The following is a 17,435-nucleotide window of genomic DNA, read 5'->3' as shown; positions in this document are numbered from 1 at the left end:
AAATCCATTGTATTATGGCCTAGGTAAAAAGCTTAATGATTGTTAATTATACTATTTTACGTACCACAATTGAGTCATTGGTTCAACGGGATTTGGTCTAAAGTCTTAACAATGTTAACATATATATATATATATATATAAATGCAACATGGATTTCTAATTTACAAAGAGCAAACGTGCACACTCAGGAGGAAAGTGATAAAGTAGGGGGTTGGCTGATTTCCACAATCAAAAAATCTATCGTCTCCGTGTGAAAAATGAATCTTTATTTTATTTTAAACAAGGCCCCACCACTTGTCTGACCTACATTTGGATCTGAGTAATTTGGGCTGGATCCGGGTTAAAAACACAAGGGCCCAATCATTATTAAACAAAACCCTGCAAAACCCCCCTCCTTTGCAGCTCAAGAAACGAAAATGGAAAACAAAGAGAAAAAGGTGGAAGAAAGCAAGAAGAGAAAACGGAAAGAAGTGGCCGTCTTCGGTAACTACAGGAACTACTATGGTTATCGAGTAAGTCTGTATTATTTATTATTATTTTTTGATTGATTGATTAGTTTATTAATACCCCATTGGTTTGGTTTGGTTTGGTTTAGTTAGCTGGAGACATGAAGCAAGATCCTCGCTTTAAGGTGTTCAAGAAAGAATGGTTTGAAGGGAAAGATTGTTTTGACATTGGTTGTAATCAGGGCTTGATTACTATCGAAATCGGTAAATATTTCTTCTTACTGATTAAACTTCAATTTTACAGATTTATTAATAGACTTTGCCTTGACAAGGGTGATCCACATGCTATCTCATATGTGTATCCTTAACATATACAAGGTTTAAATCTTGTCATGCAGAGAGTGCAGTGAAAAACTGTCAAGGACGGGGATTGAACAATTTTGGGAATGCATAATCAAAACCAATGTTTCTCTCATTTCCAGTTAGGTAGAATGATATTCACGATATACTTATTATTTGTTATTATGGACGTCAAGAAGTTTTAGAGAATAGATGAATGTCGTGCTGTTTTAAGTAGTTTCTGTATACATGAGTGAATGGAAGATATCTAGATAAGCAAACTTGGCTAATTTATTGTTAGCGAGTGTGAGAGTAATGTTTTCCTTGATTATCTTTATTATTTAACCAGATTCATGCCTCACCATTAAGATTCCCACAATGAGATTCTTCAAGAAAAAACACTCCTAGAAGATCTGATTTTAGATATCAAAGACAAATTTCCAGGGTGTCTTATGCCCTTTTTTTTTACTGGTTATATGCATGGTTCTTCGAAGTTTGAACTTTTCATTAATCCCAAATATAAACATGTTTGTTAAGCTCATTAAGTTCGGGGTCGTTTAATTGTTTGGATGTGTCCCTCAAATAATGCTTGATTGATCAACGAGGTATTGATCTTTCAACATATGAACGACTATGTTGTTAACAACAGTAAGATACTTCGGCTTTTTTGATCTTCCATATTGAGCAGTGAGCAATCTATGAGAGTTCGCCATAATAGATTATGTGAAATATCTTGGATCTCTTTGATTTGGGGAAGAAAATGATGAGAATAATTCTATGCTGTCATGGGATTGATAAAAGGTAATGCAGTTACACTAACCATAGGTGTTTTACATTTCACCTAGACATTCAATGTTTGTGCCGTGTGGTGAAACTTTTATATGATTGTGATCAGCAGATGGGGTGGTGTCCTTGTTTGGTGCTTTTGTTGTTTTGCGAAAGACTTTCGAATCGTGGTTATGAACTTTACAACTAGTAAATGCAACTCCTTTCACAATGGTAGTTGGACAATTCTTGGTGATTTTTGAAAAAGCTTATGGGAACAGCATAAGAGCGTAGTCTGAACCTCAATTTGAGTATATATAACCAGGTAGTCTGAACCTCAACTTGAGTATATATAACCAGGTAAGAAATGGAGAGTCAAAAAATGGGTAAATTTTGATTTTCATTCTTTGAGGCATCTAACTGATAAAAAAAAAGTCTTTGTTGCGTTTTGCTTTTCTTGGATGCGCTACTAAGCAAGTTTAAAATTCTACAGATATTTTTAGACTGTTTGAATGTTTGAAATGATCCTTCGAGAAATGTTTTGAGGAAGGTCTATTGTTTTTGTGGGCATTGCAAGGATATGATGGTGCGACTTTCGATCCACGTGCTATTTTTTGGGCGCGGTTAGTGGTCCTGTTTTTGTCTTTCTTTATATTTGTGGATTTTGATCGGGTCGAGACCTGGTGGCATAATCCGTGGGCTATATAAGTTATTAGCTTTGAGAAGGTCCCCAAGGGAAGATAAAGTTGTCAAGAAAGAGTTTCAGTTTGGTAGGAGATGGTGTTTAAGAATCTTAAATCCCCCGTTCGATTGGGGAGGTTGAGGGTTCCCAATATGTTCTTTCAGCCTAGTGAGGTTATGAATTTATGATTGCTCATATGCATGGGTTGATTCTCTGAGGCTTGGATAGCGAGATCTTTCTTGTTCTTATGGTGTAAAAATGTAGGAGTAGCGATATTGTGTGAATTTTCCTTGGGTTAGCATTTATTGTTGCTGACAGGAAGTGAGTTATAGACTCATAGCTTAGGAGGAAGGCTGGCAATTTGTGGTGAAGCAATATGTAAAAAATGAGAAAGCCTTGTAAAAATTTGTTTGCTAAAAGCGTAATTGTGGCCTTGAGGAGTGAGGCATAATCCTCAGTAGGGAAATTGTTTTTTGTAAAGAAGTATAATTGATTCAAGAAAATTACGAAAACCATGTCATATGATAAAATTAGTTAAATAAGCATAATTTGATGAAACTGCAAACATGACAAGTGATACCAAGTCTTGAATTATTGATTCTTGGTTCTGAATATGAAACTTATCACGAGAAGACTGCAAGAAGTGATGGAAATAAATCTAAAAATAGTTTGAGGTTTCTATGGTTAAAGCTCCCTATAGATGGGAAATAGGGCTTAAAAGGGAACTCTTTAATGGTTGTCAAAGTAATTTGTAATTATAGACCATTTGGACTGTTCATCCGTTTAGATATAAAAGAAGACGTGAGCAATGATCTGGAAAAGTTGTAATACAGAAAAGTAAAGGAAATAGAAAATCTATGAGCTTTGGCCTTTAAAGTTACTTTGAGGTGAGGCTATAGTCTTGTTGCACCTTGAGGTTGGTGAGGCCATAGTCTTGCTGTGCATCATGTCAACAGCGGCAAGGCACGAGCATCAATATTGTCTAGGCCTCACATGAAGTCTAAGACTGCATCCTCAGTGCGTAATTGAGAGCCTCATGTTGGCGTGCCTCAAGGGTTCAAGGTGTTAAATTTGGAACTTTTTTAAACATCAGGTGTGTCTGATTCTTGAGTTTTTTATCCGTCTCAACCAAATCTCTATTCTAAATGGGTGAGATGCATAAAGACTATTCTACAATTAATGTGCATGCCAGTTTCTTCTTCTGGTATGCTCTTAGTCACCTAAACCGTCACACATGCCTGTCGCTCTCGCTTCCAATCCGCGCTTTGCTTTTTGGGAAACTGCGCTCTATCCTATTACCACTGCAAACCGCTTATCTTTAGTTCACCTCTAATCAAAAGGTACTTTTTGGTTAGACCTATAGTCTTAGAATTGTAGACATAAAGTAGACCCACCTACAACTTTACTGACACAAAGAATGTGTCACCAAGAGACCGACGACTGAAGTTAACACTTGCTAAGTTATTTTATCAATATTAACATGTTTAGCAAGTAATTTGATTGGACTTCTCATTGTCAATAAGTATTTGATAAAGCTTGCAATATTAAAACTCTGATATATTTTCAACAAATTAACTTTTATTTGAGTAGTCACTACATGACTATAGTAACCAAATGATATGAATGCTAGGGAAGAATGACATCTGCTTAGGTGGTACAACTGCGTATAGTGTACATCTAAGTTATATATATTAGGAAAATTTACATTTAAAGTATGTAATAATAAAAAAAAATATAAATAAATTATGTATATAAATTAGGCGCTCTGAGGACACTCTAGATAGTGGAGCTTCTGAAGTTAGATGCTTTGACGCTCTCGCTCCTGCTCAGCGGTCTGGTGACTAAGGGTATGCAGTATGCTTCCTTTACTAGTTTATTGTTTATTTTTTAAATAAATGTTTTTGTTTCATAAAGGAAAAAAGAAAACTAGTGTTTCAACACTGTTAGAAATCTGAAGGAGATGAAACTTGATGATTATTTTCACCCTTACGTAATGTAGAAGAATTGTGACTTGAACCCAATCACGAACCACATTGGTGGCTTGGCGAACCACTATGGGAAACTGTGGTCAAGCATGGATTGATTGCTACTACCTACTTCTGGCCCGGTTCTGAGGTAAAGAAAGGATCATGGGACTGTCCTCCAAAGTATTGTCTGCCTTATAACAAGAAGGCTCCATTTGAGGAGCGTATGGATACTGTGTTACGATACTTTGTGTTGACCCCAAAGACTAGGTGTGGGTGTGGTCCCACCTATGTCTCCCAAGACTCATAATATATAAATAGAATTGACCCTTCACATAAGTTAGAGCTTATGGAGAAATTGGCAATTTAACACTTTGATCTTCCTAGTGATGAGATTCCTTCGTTTATAAGCGTATATTTTCAGGATCCAGTTATAACTTATAAACGTATATTTTCAGGATTCAGATAGTCAGGTCCTCCGTTTATAAACATATATTTTCAGGATCTAGATAGTCAGGGTCATCGTGTTGAGCCCGATCATCCGGAGATCACTGAAGCAGTAGATAATATTGATAAAATCATTGGGAAGTTGATACATGTGATAGAAAACTCATCTTTCTTGAAGATTTGGCTCCATGGATTGAAATTCCGGTGGACTGGGTTTCAGTCTTATAGTCCATTGCTGGCAATTCGCCCCCCTGCTAGTGTTTCTCTGTCCGAAGTTGTAAAGAACATGACTGAAGGACTAAGTTCAAGCAGAGTTTCAAATGGGAAATATTTGAAAGTGTTTCTAAAGGAGGACTTACCTGATAGACTTCATTACGCTGCAAGTGAGCGCATATCTCCAATAATAGGACTGCTCAATGAAGGGTTTATGGTGGAGCAGAGGAATTTGAGCCAGAGACAATGTGCGGGAGCTCATGGTTACGAGAATGCTTACTTTTCTATGAGGACCATCTTTATTGGTCATGGCCCTCGGTTTGCAAGAGGTCACAAGATTCCATCCTTCGAGAGCGTTGAGATCTACAATTTGATTACATCAATTCTGAATATACAGGGCGCTTCTAATAATGGCACAGCTTCATTTGTGAACTCTGTTCTCTTGCCAAACAGTTATGAGAATGGAGGTTCTACTGCTGTCTAGTTGAAGTACTCTAGTGGTACTGTTTTGGTCTGTTATATTGTAGTACATTTCTGCTGGATATTTATCTCGTTAAGATGTATTTCTTCACTTTGTGATGCCATTTCCTGGTGTTCCTTTGTTGTACCCCCTCTCCAAGATCAGAGACACATGCTTATATATTGCGCTAGTTGCTTCTTTCACCTCGACTCATTTGTGCAAATTTGGGAAAGAACTGGCTTATAGTATCCTTTAGTATGTTGAGGTTCTGATTTCTAAGAGTCGCTTGCTTATAGTTTTATGTGGCTACTCCAAATTTTTTACTCTTTTATTTCGCGGTATCATGTCGTTGCTTTTATTTTGGGTGTTGCATGTGTGTATAAACATACACGTTTACTGCAACAAGTAACATGTTTGTATTTTCTTTCTCTTACTGAATTGTGTTTCTCCTGGTTTATTTGCAGCCACGAGTTTCAGTTGCCGAAGCATTGTTGGAGTAGACATTGATTATTGTAAGTTTTTGAATACCATTCATCTTTGTTGGTGATATGCATGGTCTAAGATTCTCCTCTATGTTTTCTGTTTCTCTGGTTCTTCCTGATTTGGACCAGCAAAATATCAAAGAGATATCAAAGAGTTTAGAGGATGTTTCTTTGAGTTTTTTGTAGCAAGATGCCTGGATGGGATTGTCTTGTGTTCTTAGACATGGGGTGACGGTGCATGTCTTGGGGTTTTTTTCTTATGTTTTGTTTCATCTCTTGTAAATATTTATTTTTTGGTTTTTCTCTTGTAATGTAGGTCTTCTCAGCCTACTTTTCCTTTATTAATGAAACTAATGATCCTCGCATTCAAAGAGATATGTTCTTTCCCTCCTTTTTTTTAATGCGAGGATCATTAGTTTCTTAAATAATAAGTACCGTCTTTGTTGGTGGTGATATGCATGGTTGAAGATTATTCTGTATGTTCTCTGTTTTTCTGGTTCACCCTGATTTGGATCAGTAAAATTGTCATAGATATAGATATAGTTTTTTTTTCCAAATTTATTGTCGTTTCTTATTCAGTGCGTGGATCATTAGTTCTTTGGTGTAGACATATTTATGTTCGATACAACTATACAAGGACTCTCGATTATTATCTATATGCATCTCCAGTTCTCCACAACTGATTGAATTTCACATTATTTTGGTATGTAACGAGTCATCAAAAATCACCTCAAATTGATTGGGTGGTTTACAAATATAAAAAAGGAGCACTAACAACATCAGTGAAGAGTGCCATTTTGGAACTTCTTGGTTTTTATTGGCTAGGATATAAAACAAGGGAATTGTTTTGAGACTCTAATATTAGATGCTCTAAAAGTTACCAACATGGAAGATGAAGATCTAGATAAATTTGAAGGGGTCAAGAACTGGTGAAACTACATGTGACTTAAGTAGATGTTTATGGTGAGAGAATAATAGTGCTGATTTGCGATAGTAATGTTTCTAGTTTATCCCGGTTAATTGGTATTATACAGAGAGTTTTCAGTGGTTGGGCATACATGTCGACCTGTATAAAGATTGAGTTATCACTATGCATATCTCTTCATGTTTCATACACTAAGGCTGAAAATACCCCCCCTCATCTTCCAACACTTAGTTAGTCCATAGGATTCTTTGCTTAGAGGCGTATCTATTGAACTATTGAATTCTTATAACAACTCTGAACTTCTAATTGCTCCCTGAGCAATCTTTGAACCTTGCAAGTCTTGGTAGTTATTGCTGGTCTAATCAATTTCCTGTCTGCCTAAACTCATGCAATTTGATCAATGGCATTATTCATGTTTACTTATTTGGCTATTCACTTCAAAGTTGTGCACTTTGGATGCACATTATACCGCATTAAGTGTCCTGCATGGCCTAAGCTTGTGCTCAGGGGCTACTTGATGTTTGATGTCTTTTCAAATTTGCAACATCTAACATTAACCTTTCATTTGCTGCCAAATCATTTTTCCTTGTTTGTTATCTGAGGTTACGGTGTAAAATGGGTCCATATTTTATCCTTCCTTGTTGGGTATGTATATAAGTGAGAATATTTCTATGATGCTTATTTAGGCTTAAATTAATTGTTTAATCAGTTTTCTTGTGCTCATATTTTCATGTTTTGTGCCTTTTCATTCATTCACTTTTAGGTTGGTGTGGAACCTTCTAAAGCTTTTAGTTTTGTGTTTTTAATCAACTAATGTTTGATGTTGACTTTCCTTATTGTCATAAATGTCAACTTATAAGGGATTTATGAGGGCTATCAATCATCTTGGTTGTATTTCGCTATGTTTTCCTGGCTCACATCTAGGTTAATGCATGTAGTTTTGTAGATTCTTAGGTTTGTTTTAACCAACTTGCAAATTGAAGTTGTATATCATTTATTTTCTGGTGTTGCATATTACTATTTTCTTATCGTTCTGAGACAAACTTAGATGCCGTTGCAGAGGTTGAGTTTCCAACTACTAAACAACTTTTTCATTTTGCAGCTCTCATAGAAAGTGCATATTGGAATCTCAAGAGACTATCTAAAAAGGATAGTTCAAGTAGCTGGTCGTCAAATGCTTCTGAATCTGATCTTTTGAATAGAACCGAGGATTTGGTGGAGCTTAGTGTACCCTTGTCTTTAAATGATGAAACAGAAGTTCCTCAAAAAAGTCCGTTTGACAGAGTCTCCTTTCGAAAAGAAAATTTTGTTGAGCAATTGTCTGGTGATTTGGAGAAGTATGATACTATTTTATGGTAAGTTTTAATATCTCTTTTCCATCACATCTTTGGGAAATGCTTGTATTTTTGTAACAGTGTGCGTGTGCGACAATTGTTCTTGTGATTTCTTAGGCGCCAAGAGGGCATTCATGTGTGTGTTTGTGTGTGACAATTTTGAAATGCGTAATTATCAAGTGGTCAAGGAGGCTGTCATTTGTAATTCCATGATTTCTTGAGTAATACTGTTACTCCTGGCGAAGATACAAGACTGTCAATCTGATTATATAGGATATTAACAGTGTTACTCCAAGATTATTTTATTATCAAATTAATTATGACTCAGAGACATGCTTCCAGTTCCCTCACACATACGAATGTACAATGATGAAGGGTGTGGCACTGATGTACATAATTGGTACAGAAATCTGTTTGAGTATGTCAGAAAGTTTTTGCAGCACTGATTTGTCACCTTGTCTGACATGACAGGTTCCAAAAATATGCATTGTCCATCATACATGAAAAGAAAGAAAGAAAGACATTTAATGTGAATTCCTTGGTTTGAAACAGAATCTGCGACTTTTGCGCAGTATTGGCATGTATGGTTTGGTTCTTACCATTTATGTTGAAATGGTATGGTTTCTGTGGTTCTGGGTAATGTTGTCTTCATTTGTCTTTGGTTTGATATAAAAATTGGGACAATTTGATTGCAAGATTACTGTGGATTTCAAATGGATATATTTGTTTCATACTGATGTGTATTGCTTGAGTGGCTCAAATGGTTTTGACATCTCTATTGTAGTTTGAGTGTGACAAAATGGGTCCATCTGAACTGGGGCGATGATGGATTGCTTACTTTATTTGCAAATGTATGGCGACTGCTTCGACCGGTATATATCTGTTCCTTTTGTCACAATTTTTTGTTTTGGCTGTTAAAGCAGAACATTTCGTGTAGGGTTTATTTTCCTTTGGTAAAATTTGTAATTGAAAGTATCAATATTATTACCAGGGTGGCATTTTTATTTTGGAACCTCAACCGTGGAAGTCATATCAGAAGAACTATCAAGTATCTGAGGTATTGAGTTTTTCCTTGTTCCATCTTTTGGTTGCCAGTCTGTACTGAAATGTTGGTTGCACATGAAATAAAGTTAACTTAGAATCAGAAAAAGTAGAAAGCTAGTAATTTCCGAATTAGTGTCTGTTATCTTGCCATACACTGATAAGTTTGCACATTGCATTGCCAATGAAGTGGTGGTAAGGTTGCTTGATAATGCCCATACTAAACCAATCTTAGGTCATTAGCAGGAAAATGTTCAGGGTCTTTCTCACTTTCACCTTATGTCGAGGCCAAGTAACTTCAACATATGGGTTGGTTTCTTATTGTTAGTGACTTAGTTCATAAGCGGGGTCAGCCAATGTTTCCACCAACTGATTCTTGTAAAGAGTTGAATTTATGGGCATTCTTAAAGATTTTATATGCTTAAAAGTTATAATCTTGGTTTGATAACTATCAGCTCATGTATCAATTTTGTATTGTGTATGGTCGTGTGTAGTGAATCATAAGCTACATATTCTATTGTAACACAAACATACAGACACATGGATATCATGCTAAATGTAGGGAAAACAAACCATAACGTCCATATAATGTAAGTTAAGTTGTCTAACAATCGAAGAGTAGATCCATGCATAATGTACTTTGTTCATATCATTTCTTATTAAAAGTATCACTAAAGGCCATTGGATGTAGACATGTAGTGATATGTGTTGTTTCTAGTTGTATAGAAAGCACTCAAATATCAACAAGTTTGTGTGCCATTTTCCACTCTTATATGCGGTCTATAATCTATTGATATGTAAAACCATTAAAATCAAACAAAATGTAGTATCACTTTCTTCTTGATCTTCGTACCATACACATTTTCACCTTTATACTTCTCGCTGTCAATTTATAAGAAAAAGTGACAAATATTATTGGAAGTTTTAGTTCACCCACCCACTTTGAAAGGAAATATATAAAATCTGATGTACTCTTAATTACAAAGTAAAACGAATTCAATTCATGTGACTCCCTTGGTCATAATCTACATGCTATATATAGCCTTAGAAGACTAACCATATAGAAACTGATACCAATCAAAAAAGGAAACTTAGTCGGATGTTTTTTCAGTCTCAATAGAGTGCAAGTTTTCGGGAGAGGACAAGTCTAAATTTGTAACCACGGTTTATGGACCTTCGAACAAAAAATATTTTCCTTCATTTTGGAACGAGCTCGATGATGTTTATGCTTTTAGAAGTGGTTAACCTTGGTGTTTTGCTGGTGAATTTAATGTTATTAGATTTTCTCATCAGACGAAAAGAGGTAGTCGCATTACTTGTCATATGGGATATTTTGATGATTTTGTGAGGAGATGTGAGCTCATTGACCTCCCTATTGCGGGGGGTAGATTTACTTGGTCTAGTAAGAAGGAACTTCCTACTCTTTCCAAACTAGACAGGTTTTTGGTTAATAGTGAGTGGGAAGAGGATTGGTCGGCTTTAATTCAATATGTAGTTCCGAGTACGAGTTCTGATCACCATCCTATTTGTTTGGTGAAAGAGATGAGACCCACTCCGTTTAGGTTTGAGCTTATGTGGTTCTCAGATCCTAACCTAGTCGATAAAATCAGAGAATGGTGGGAGGTGGAGCAGATTTGCGATAGGGCGAGTATTCATTTTGCCAAAAAGTTGCGGTATTTGAAAAACAAAATCAAGGATTGGAATAAACTTGATTTAGGCAGGCCCGAAAGGTAAAAGGAAAAGCTTTTGAGTGAGATAAGAACTTTAGATTTGAAGGAAGAGGAAGGCATTCTTGTAGGGGAGGATATGTTTATTCGTCAGGAGTTGAAAGGGAAATTTGAGAAGGTTATATATCTAGAGGAAGTGTCTTGGAGACGTAAGTCGGGGGTTAGATGGCTTAAAGAGGGACAGTCCAACACTAAATTTTTTTATCTTTGTGCCAAAGCTAGACAAAGAGAGAATTATCTTAATAGATTGGTTATAGAAGGAGAGGAGGTGAGTGGAGAAGAGAATCTCAGAGATAAAGTTGTCGAATTTTATTCAAAATTGTATACTGAGACATATCCCATTAGACCGCTTGTTGATAATCTTGATGTGGTTCGTATTTCGGATGAGGAAAGAGATGCTTTAGAGGATAGCATTGAAGAGAATGAGGTTTGGGAAGCCATAAAAAGTTTGAGAAATGATAGATCTCCGGGTCCCGATGGCTTTCCCATTGAATTCTTTTTAAAAAAGTCTGGATGTGGTGCATATTGACTTTATGGAGATGGTAAAAGATTTTTATGAGACTAATTTTTAGCTCATAGTCTTAATAGCACTTTTGTGAAACTCATCCCTAAAAAGAAAGGCGTCGAAAGTATTGGTGACTTGCGTCCTATTAGTCTTATTGGGAGTGCTTATAAGATTATATTCAAGGTTGTTTCGGTTAGGCTAAAGAAAGTGCTATCTCGGGTGATTGCTCAGGAACAAGGGGCTTTTGTTTTTGGGCGGCAGATTTTGGATGGAGTGTTGATTGCAAATGAGGCTATTGATGATAGAATTACGAGTAAAATTCTAGGGATTGTGAGTAAGATTGATTTGACTAAGGCATATGATCATGTTAATTGAGATTTTTTTGATTATATCATGGGGAGCATTGGTTTTGGAGTGCGTTGGAGGAGATGGGTGAGAAGGTGTCTCATTTGTTTCTTTTTCTATTCTCATTAATGGGTCTCCAGCTGGCTTTTTCAAGAGTTCCTGAGGCATTAGGCAAGGAGATCTATTATCTCCTCTCCTATTCCTTCTAGTTGTAGAAGTTTTTGGTAAAATGATCGAAAATGCGAATCAACTGGGGGCTATGGAGGGTCAGAGTTGATCAAGGGCAAGTCTTAGTTTCTCATCTCCAGTTTGTGGATGATACGGTGGTTTTTTTGGGACACGATTTGGATTAACTTAGATTTCTTAGGGGTATTTTATGCTGTTTTGGAACAGGGTCTGGTCTTAAGGTTAACATGGGTAAGAGTACGATTTATGGTGTAGGTTAGAGGGACAATCTGAATCTTCTCGCTTCGTCAGTTGATTGTGTGGTGGGCACCTTGCCTTCTAGGTACCTGGGTCTTCCCTTGGGGGTAGAGTATAGGTCTAGATACATTTGGGATAATGTGATTGAGAGATTTAGCAATAAACTAGGACGGGGCATTTTCTGTCTTACGGTGATAGGATCATTCTGATTAAGAGTACTTGTCTAGCCTTCCTGTTTATTATATGTCTCTCTTTCACATGCCTCGTTGTATATCCCAAAGAGTGGAGACAATCATTAGAGATTTCTTTGGGATGATACTGAGGAGAGACACATATACCATCTTGTTGCTTGGAATTTAGTGTGTCGATCTAAAAGGAATGGCGGCCTAGATATTAGAAGGTTATATGAGTTTAACGTGGCGTTGCTAGGTAAGTGGTTGTGGAGATTAGGGGAAGAGAGGGATAACCTTTGGAGAAAGGTTATTGTGTCAAGATTTGGGGAGAGCCATCTAGGGTGGTTGAGTGGCCTTGTTACGAGTCCTTATGGAGTTTGGAAAGGTATTTTAAAAGTTTATGATGTATCTTGTTGGCGGAAGCTTCAACAATGGATGAACATCAATAAGATTTAATAAAACAAACACCTAAATCTAGGGTTTAAACCTTCAAACATGAAGAACAATTCACAAAGAATTAATAATCAATAATAACCCTCTAACAATGAAGGCCTAGATGCCTTTATATGAGAAAACAACTACTAAACCTAATTGGAAACCAAATAAAAAACTATATAAGTCTTATTCCTAATTGAATTAGGAAACCAAATAAAATAGAAACTACTAATTAATTAATAATTTATGCTCATGTATCATACTCCCTGGCTTTAAACAAACTCGTCCTCGGTTTGTTGTCTTGAAAATCTTCAAACCCACAAAAGTTCTTCATAATCGAATACGTCACCCTCCCCGGGTTGCTGAAAATTCGACCTCGAATTTTGGCTTTGTATTGACTCACAAAAGTAATCATACACCACGATTTCACGTTCACGCCATCCAAAATATTCCATTGGAAAGAAATTTGAGACTGCCATCCGTGAAATATGCACTGATTTCCTTTATATGCTTCCATGGAGAAAAAGGCACCACTAGATTAGAAATGAATGGATCCACGTAAGAATCTTGGAATAACTTCATATTACCAAAAAACAGGCTTTTGACATACGGAAATAAAGCATCTATCGAAAACACTGGGCTGTGACGGTCAGGCAGACAAGTTTCCAAAGAATGAAAGTTTGGAATAAATTCAGCACCATTATTTGTAGAGAATCTAGACTGTATCCTTGGCACTAGATGATGAGGAGCTACCGAAGCATCAGTTTGAACTTTTTTTACAGTATAAGTCCTAACAAATTCATCATCTACTGTCCCAATTTTCGTCAGACTTTCTTCTTTTCTAACCAAAGCCTTTGGTACACATTGAACTACTTCATCTGATTCACACTCTCGCAAAGATAGACGTTTGGATGCCGAGACTCCTACCTTGTCTTTATCTGTCGTTCACACTTTCTTTTTGTTTGTCAATAGATGTATAGATATCAACTGGAATTGAAAAAGAAGAAGTGGGTAGAATGAGACAAAGTGGATGAACAGTAGCACATAGATCATTCGAACTGAAGTGTCGCACTGATGGTTGATGGCTTTGATGCTTGGTTTTCTCTTTATTATCAAAATCTTGTTTCTCACAAACTGGAGCAGATGGTGGTGGGTGCTGATTTACAAACTCCCCCGCTTGAAACAAAAGTTGTTGACGTTGTCGCTCTCTTTCATAGTCAGGTGGTGGAGGAACTTCTCAAGCAGGATCAGAATGACTATTTTTTCTTTCTTTAGATGATTTACCGAGTTGATCAGGAGGAGAAGGTTGGGGAGCTTGCCTAACCAACAAAGGGAAACTTTTTTTGAGGTTGTGATAGTGACAATTTTTAAGAAGGGAAACACCATCCCTCTTTGTGTTGTCGGAATCGGAATCATACATCAATTCGTGGGAGGAAAATTCGCATTTCTTTTCTGACTTGAATTTTCGCCTCAAACTAACAACCAATGATGGAGAAGGGGAAGGAGGTTCATACTTTCTTGAAGGAGTAAAACTCTCGCGGCGGCTGCAATCCATATCATAAGTTCTTTTATAATTGTGATCGGCATAGTACTTCGACCCATGGAAACTTCGATGATAGGGCGGCGGCGGTGACTCTCTTCTACTTCTCCTACGATACTCCATGACAATTAACCAAGAAAATTGAAGAATTTTTTTTTCCCCCCAATGAATAGTGTTTGGTGAACAGTACCCGCGATGAACAGTGTTCCCTTAAAAAAAAATTCCCAAAAATCGATTGGCTCTTGATATTAAATTTGATGTATCTTGTTGGCGGAAGCTTCAACAATGGATGAACATCAGTAAGATTTAATAAAACAAACACCTAAATCTAGGGTTTAAACCTTCAAACATGAAAAACAATTCACAAAGAATTAATAATCAATAATAACCCTCTAACAATGAAGGCCTAGATGCCTTTATATAAGAAAACAACTACTAAACCTAATTGGAAACCAAATAAGAAACTATTATAAGTCTTATTCCTAATTGAATTAGGAAACCAAATAAAATAGAAACTACTAATTAATTAATAATTCATGCTCATGTATCAGTTTAGGAAGAGTTTCACAAGAACATTAGATATGTTTTAGGGAATGGTGAGAGTTTCAGGTTTTGGGAGGATGTTTGGATAAACGATAGACCCTTGTTTAGGATTTTCCCAAGATTATATGCCTTGTCTATTTTGAAGAAATAGCCAGTTCGCTCTTTCATGAGGATTGATAAAGGCTTCTTGGAATTTGGGAATTGATACAGCTCTCTCCGATAGGGATATAGTGAGTGTGGTTGTTTTTACAACTGGATTCCATCCCACCTGTGAGACCGGACAAAGATAAACGTCTTTGGTCAATCAAAATAAAGGGAAATTTTCCATCAGATCTTGGTATTATGCCCTGAGTTCTCAAAACAAACCATATGCTTTTAGATACATGTTTCCCAGTCGTGTTATTTGGGGGTCCAAGGTTCTTTTAAAAGTCGTTTTCTTTGCTTGGTGTGCAACCTTAGGTAAAATCTTAACAATCGATAATCATAGAAAGAGACATTTCAAAGAAACCTTAGTTAATTTTGGTCCTTTGTGTTTGAAGGATGGTGAGTCTGTGAATCATATCCTCCTTCATTGTCATTTTTTTTGGCAAGTTTGGTGCTTTCTCATTCATGGGTCAGGTAGTCTATGGGTTACTCCAGGTTCGGTGAAAGGTATGTTAACCTCTTGGTCTTCGGATTTGCAATCTCAAAGGGGAAGATGTATATGGAGTATGATACCATTTGCGGTCTTGTGGGGTCTATGGATGGAAAGGAATAGAAGGACTTGTGAGGGAGTTGTGGCATCTTTGGAGGATTTGATCATGTCGATTAAAGGCCTCTTATTCTTCTGGGCCAAAATTCACGAGGAAACTAGTAATATTCCTTTTGAGTACTTTGTGTGTAGATGGGAAGATAGTTTGACTTGAGATTGTTGTGTTTTGTTTCTTATGTATTTTGTTTTTTTTCTTTTAGATTTCCATTGTAAGGATATCTCATCCTACTGTTCTATGTTTCTTAATTTTATATCAATAATATATCTATTTACTGATAAAAAAAAAGAGGAAACTAAAAGCTACCTAAAGTCGTGGGTAACCTGGAACAAATAACATTGACATAGCAATGAAATCTAATTATAAAAGTTCTTATGATTATATCTTCCAATTTGGGGGAAATTAAGGTTTAAAAACACTGTATAAATATGTCGGTATTGTTGTTTTTCTCAGATGATTATAAAGAGAGAAACTTTAATAGTACGCTTGTTGAGAATGGCTGACCTTTTCGTCCCAACCGTTGATGATGTTATTATGTCAAGCTATATGATCTATGCACACAAGTCTTTTCAAAGTTGATTAAAGTGCACACAAGAACGCACTTTGCACTTTCTTGTAAGAAGAACAGGGTTCGAGTCTTACCCTCACCTCTATGAGGGACATGCCAGTACGCTCCAGATTGGCGCACGCAGGGGGGGGATGGATGGAGACACAGTGAACCGTGCTAGAAAAATGAAATTTGTTTGAGATGATGCATTTTGATTTTCTGGCACAAGTAATATTTGGTATTTGGTGGTATAGTAGTTAGACATTCTCAGGATAGACCTCAAATGTTAGTGTTAATTGTGCTCTCTGTTGTTTAGTCAGCATCAAAATCAATGTCCATTCCCATTATAAATTTCTGGCAAATTGAAAACCAATTGTGATTTTGGTGGATTCTTATAGTTTTGTTGGGTGTTAATTGTGCATTTGTCCTAAACTGTTTATTTGCAGACTGCGAGATTGAATTACAACAGTATTACGTTTCGTCCATTTTTTTTCCAGGAGATACTTCTAGACAAGGTATACAATTTTATTTATGCTTTTATTATCGGAGTTTTTATTCCATGTCCAAGTACACATGATTGATTTGTTACATCCAAGTGATTGATAGGCTTCTGATGGTGAACATGTATGCAGATTGGTTTTAGGACAGTAGAGAATATTACAGACAGCATACCAGGCAGTGTTACTGGATTTGACAGGCCAATTTTTGTATTTCACAAGTGATTCATCCATTAAAAGCGGGTTCCCCCCAACAGCTGAGTATCATATAACAAGGGTATTCTTACTTTATTTCTGACTGATAAGTTCCCTAGGTTTCTTACTCACAATTTTGTTCTTGTGGGGTTTCACTATGGGTTAAGGCTGCTTTTGACTTTTTGAGCCTTCACAAGAATGTTAAAAACAACGAATATTGCCTGCAACAATGCTCGCAGGACTGTAATTTGTGTAAATTAATTATTTTACTATTTTGTTGTAAACCAAATGTAATTTTTGCAAGGAAAAAGTGAGTGTTAATAGTTTTCCTGATTCAATATGACGATTATGCAGTGAATATCAAGTAATCTGAATTTGAGTATGGCTTTTTTTAGTTTACTATTACTGCATGGAATGTGATGATTTTTGAGCAGGTTTAATAAATGACTGTTTCATGCATAGTTTAGAATCTGGACGCCGACCTGAAACTTCGCGACTATGAAGGAACTTCATCAGTTAAAACTGCAAAATGCATTGGTTGTGAAAATTTGGCAAATTGTAAAATTGCGTGTCATTTTGTACAGTGGTTGCTCGAGAATAAGAATCAGAATTATAGCATTTTTTTTTTGTTGACTGGCAAGTCTGTTTTATACGAGAT

At 36.4% G+C, this 17,435-nt stretch overlaps 1 protein-coding gene and 1 pseudogene across 1 annotated transcript; both read left to right on the top strand.

Moving 5' to 3' along the window:
- Window positions 1-352: 352 nt before the first annotated feature.
- LOC147511486 (S-adenosyl-L-methionine-dependent methyltransferases superfamily protein) lies at window positions 353-17,171 on the top strand. The gene is made up of 8 exons (XM_086603186.1): window positions 353-512; window positions 596-710; window positions 5,781-5,828; window positions 7,826-8,078; window positions 8,842-8,929; window positions 9,049-9,114; window positions 16,532-16,600; window positions 16,718-17,171. Exons 1-8 carry the CDS (start codon window positions 417-419, stop codon window positions 16,805-16,807), a joined length of 825 nt encoding a protein of 274 aa, XP_086459312.1. The 5' UTR covers window positions 353-416; the 3' UTR covers window positions 16,808-17,171.
- On the top strand, window positions 4,546-5,477 carry LOC147511487 (nucleotide pyrophosphatase/phosphodiesterase 1 pseudogene; annotated as a pseudogene).
- Window positions 17,172-17,435: the final 264 nt, after the last annotated feature.

This window comes from Coptis chinensis, chromosome 3 (assembly GCF_015680905.1).
Source record: "Coptis chinensis isolate HL-2020 chromosome 3, ASM1568090v1, whole genome shotgun sequence".
NCBI lineage: Eukaryota > Viridiplantae > Streptophyta > Magnoliopsida > Ranunculales > Ranunculaceae > Coptis > Coptis chinensis.
Note: the sequence above shows the minus strand (reverse complement) of the source record. Positions and strands in the feature narration are given on the sequence as shown.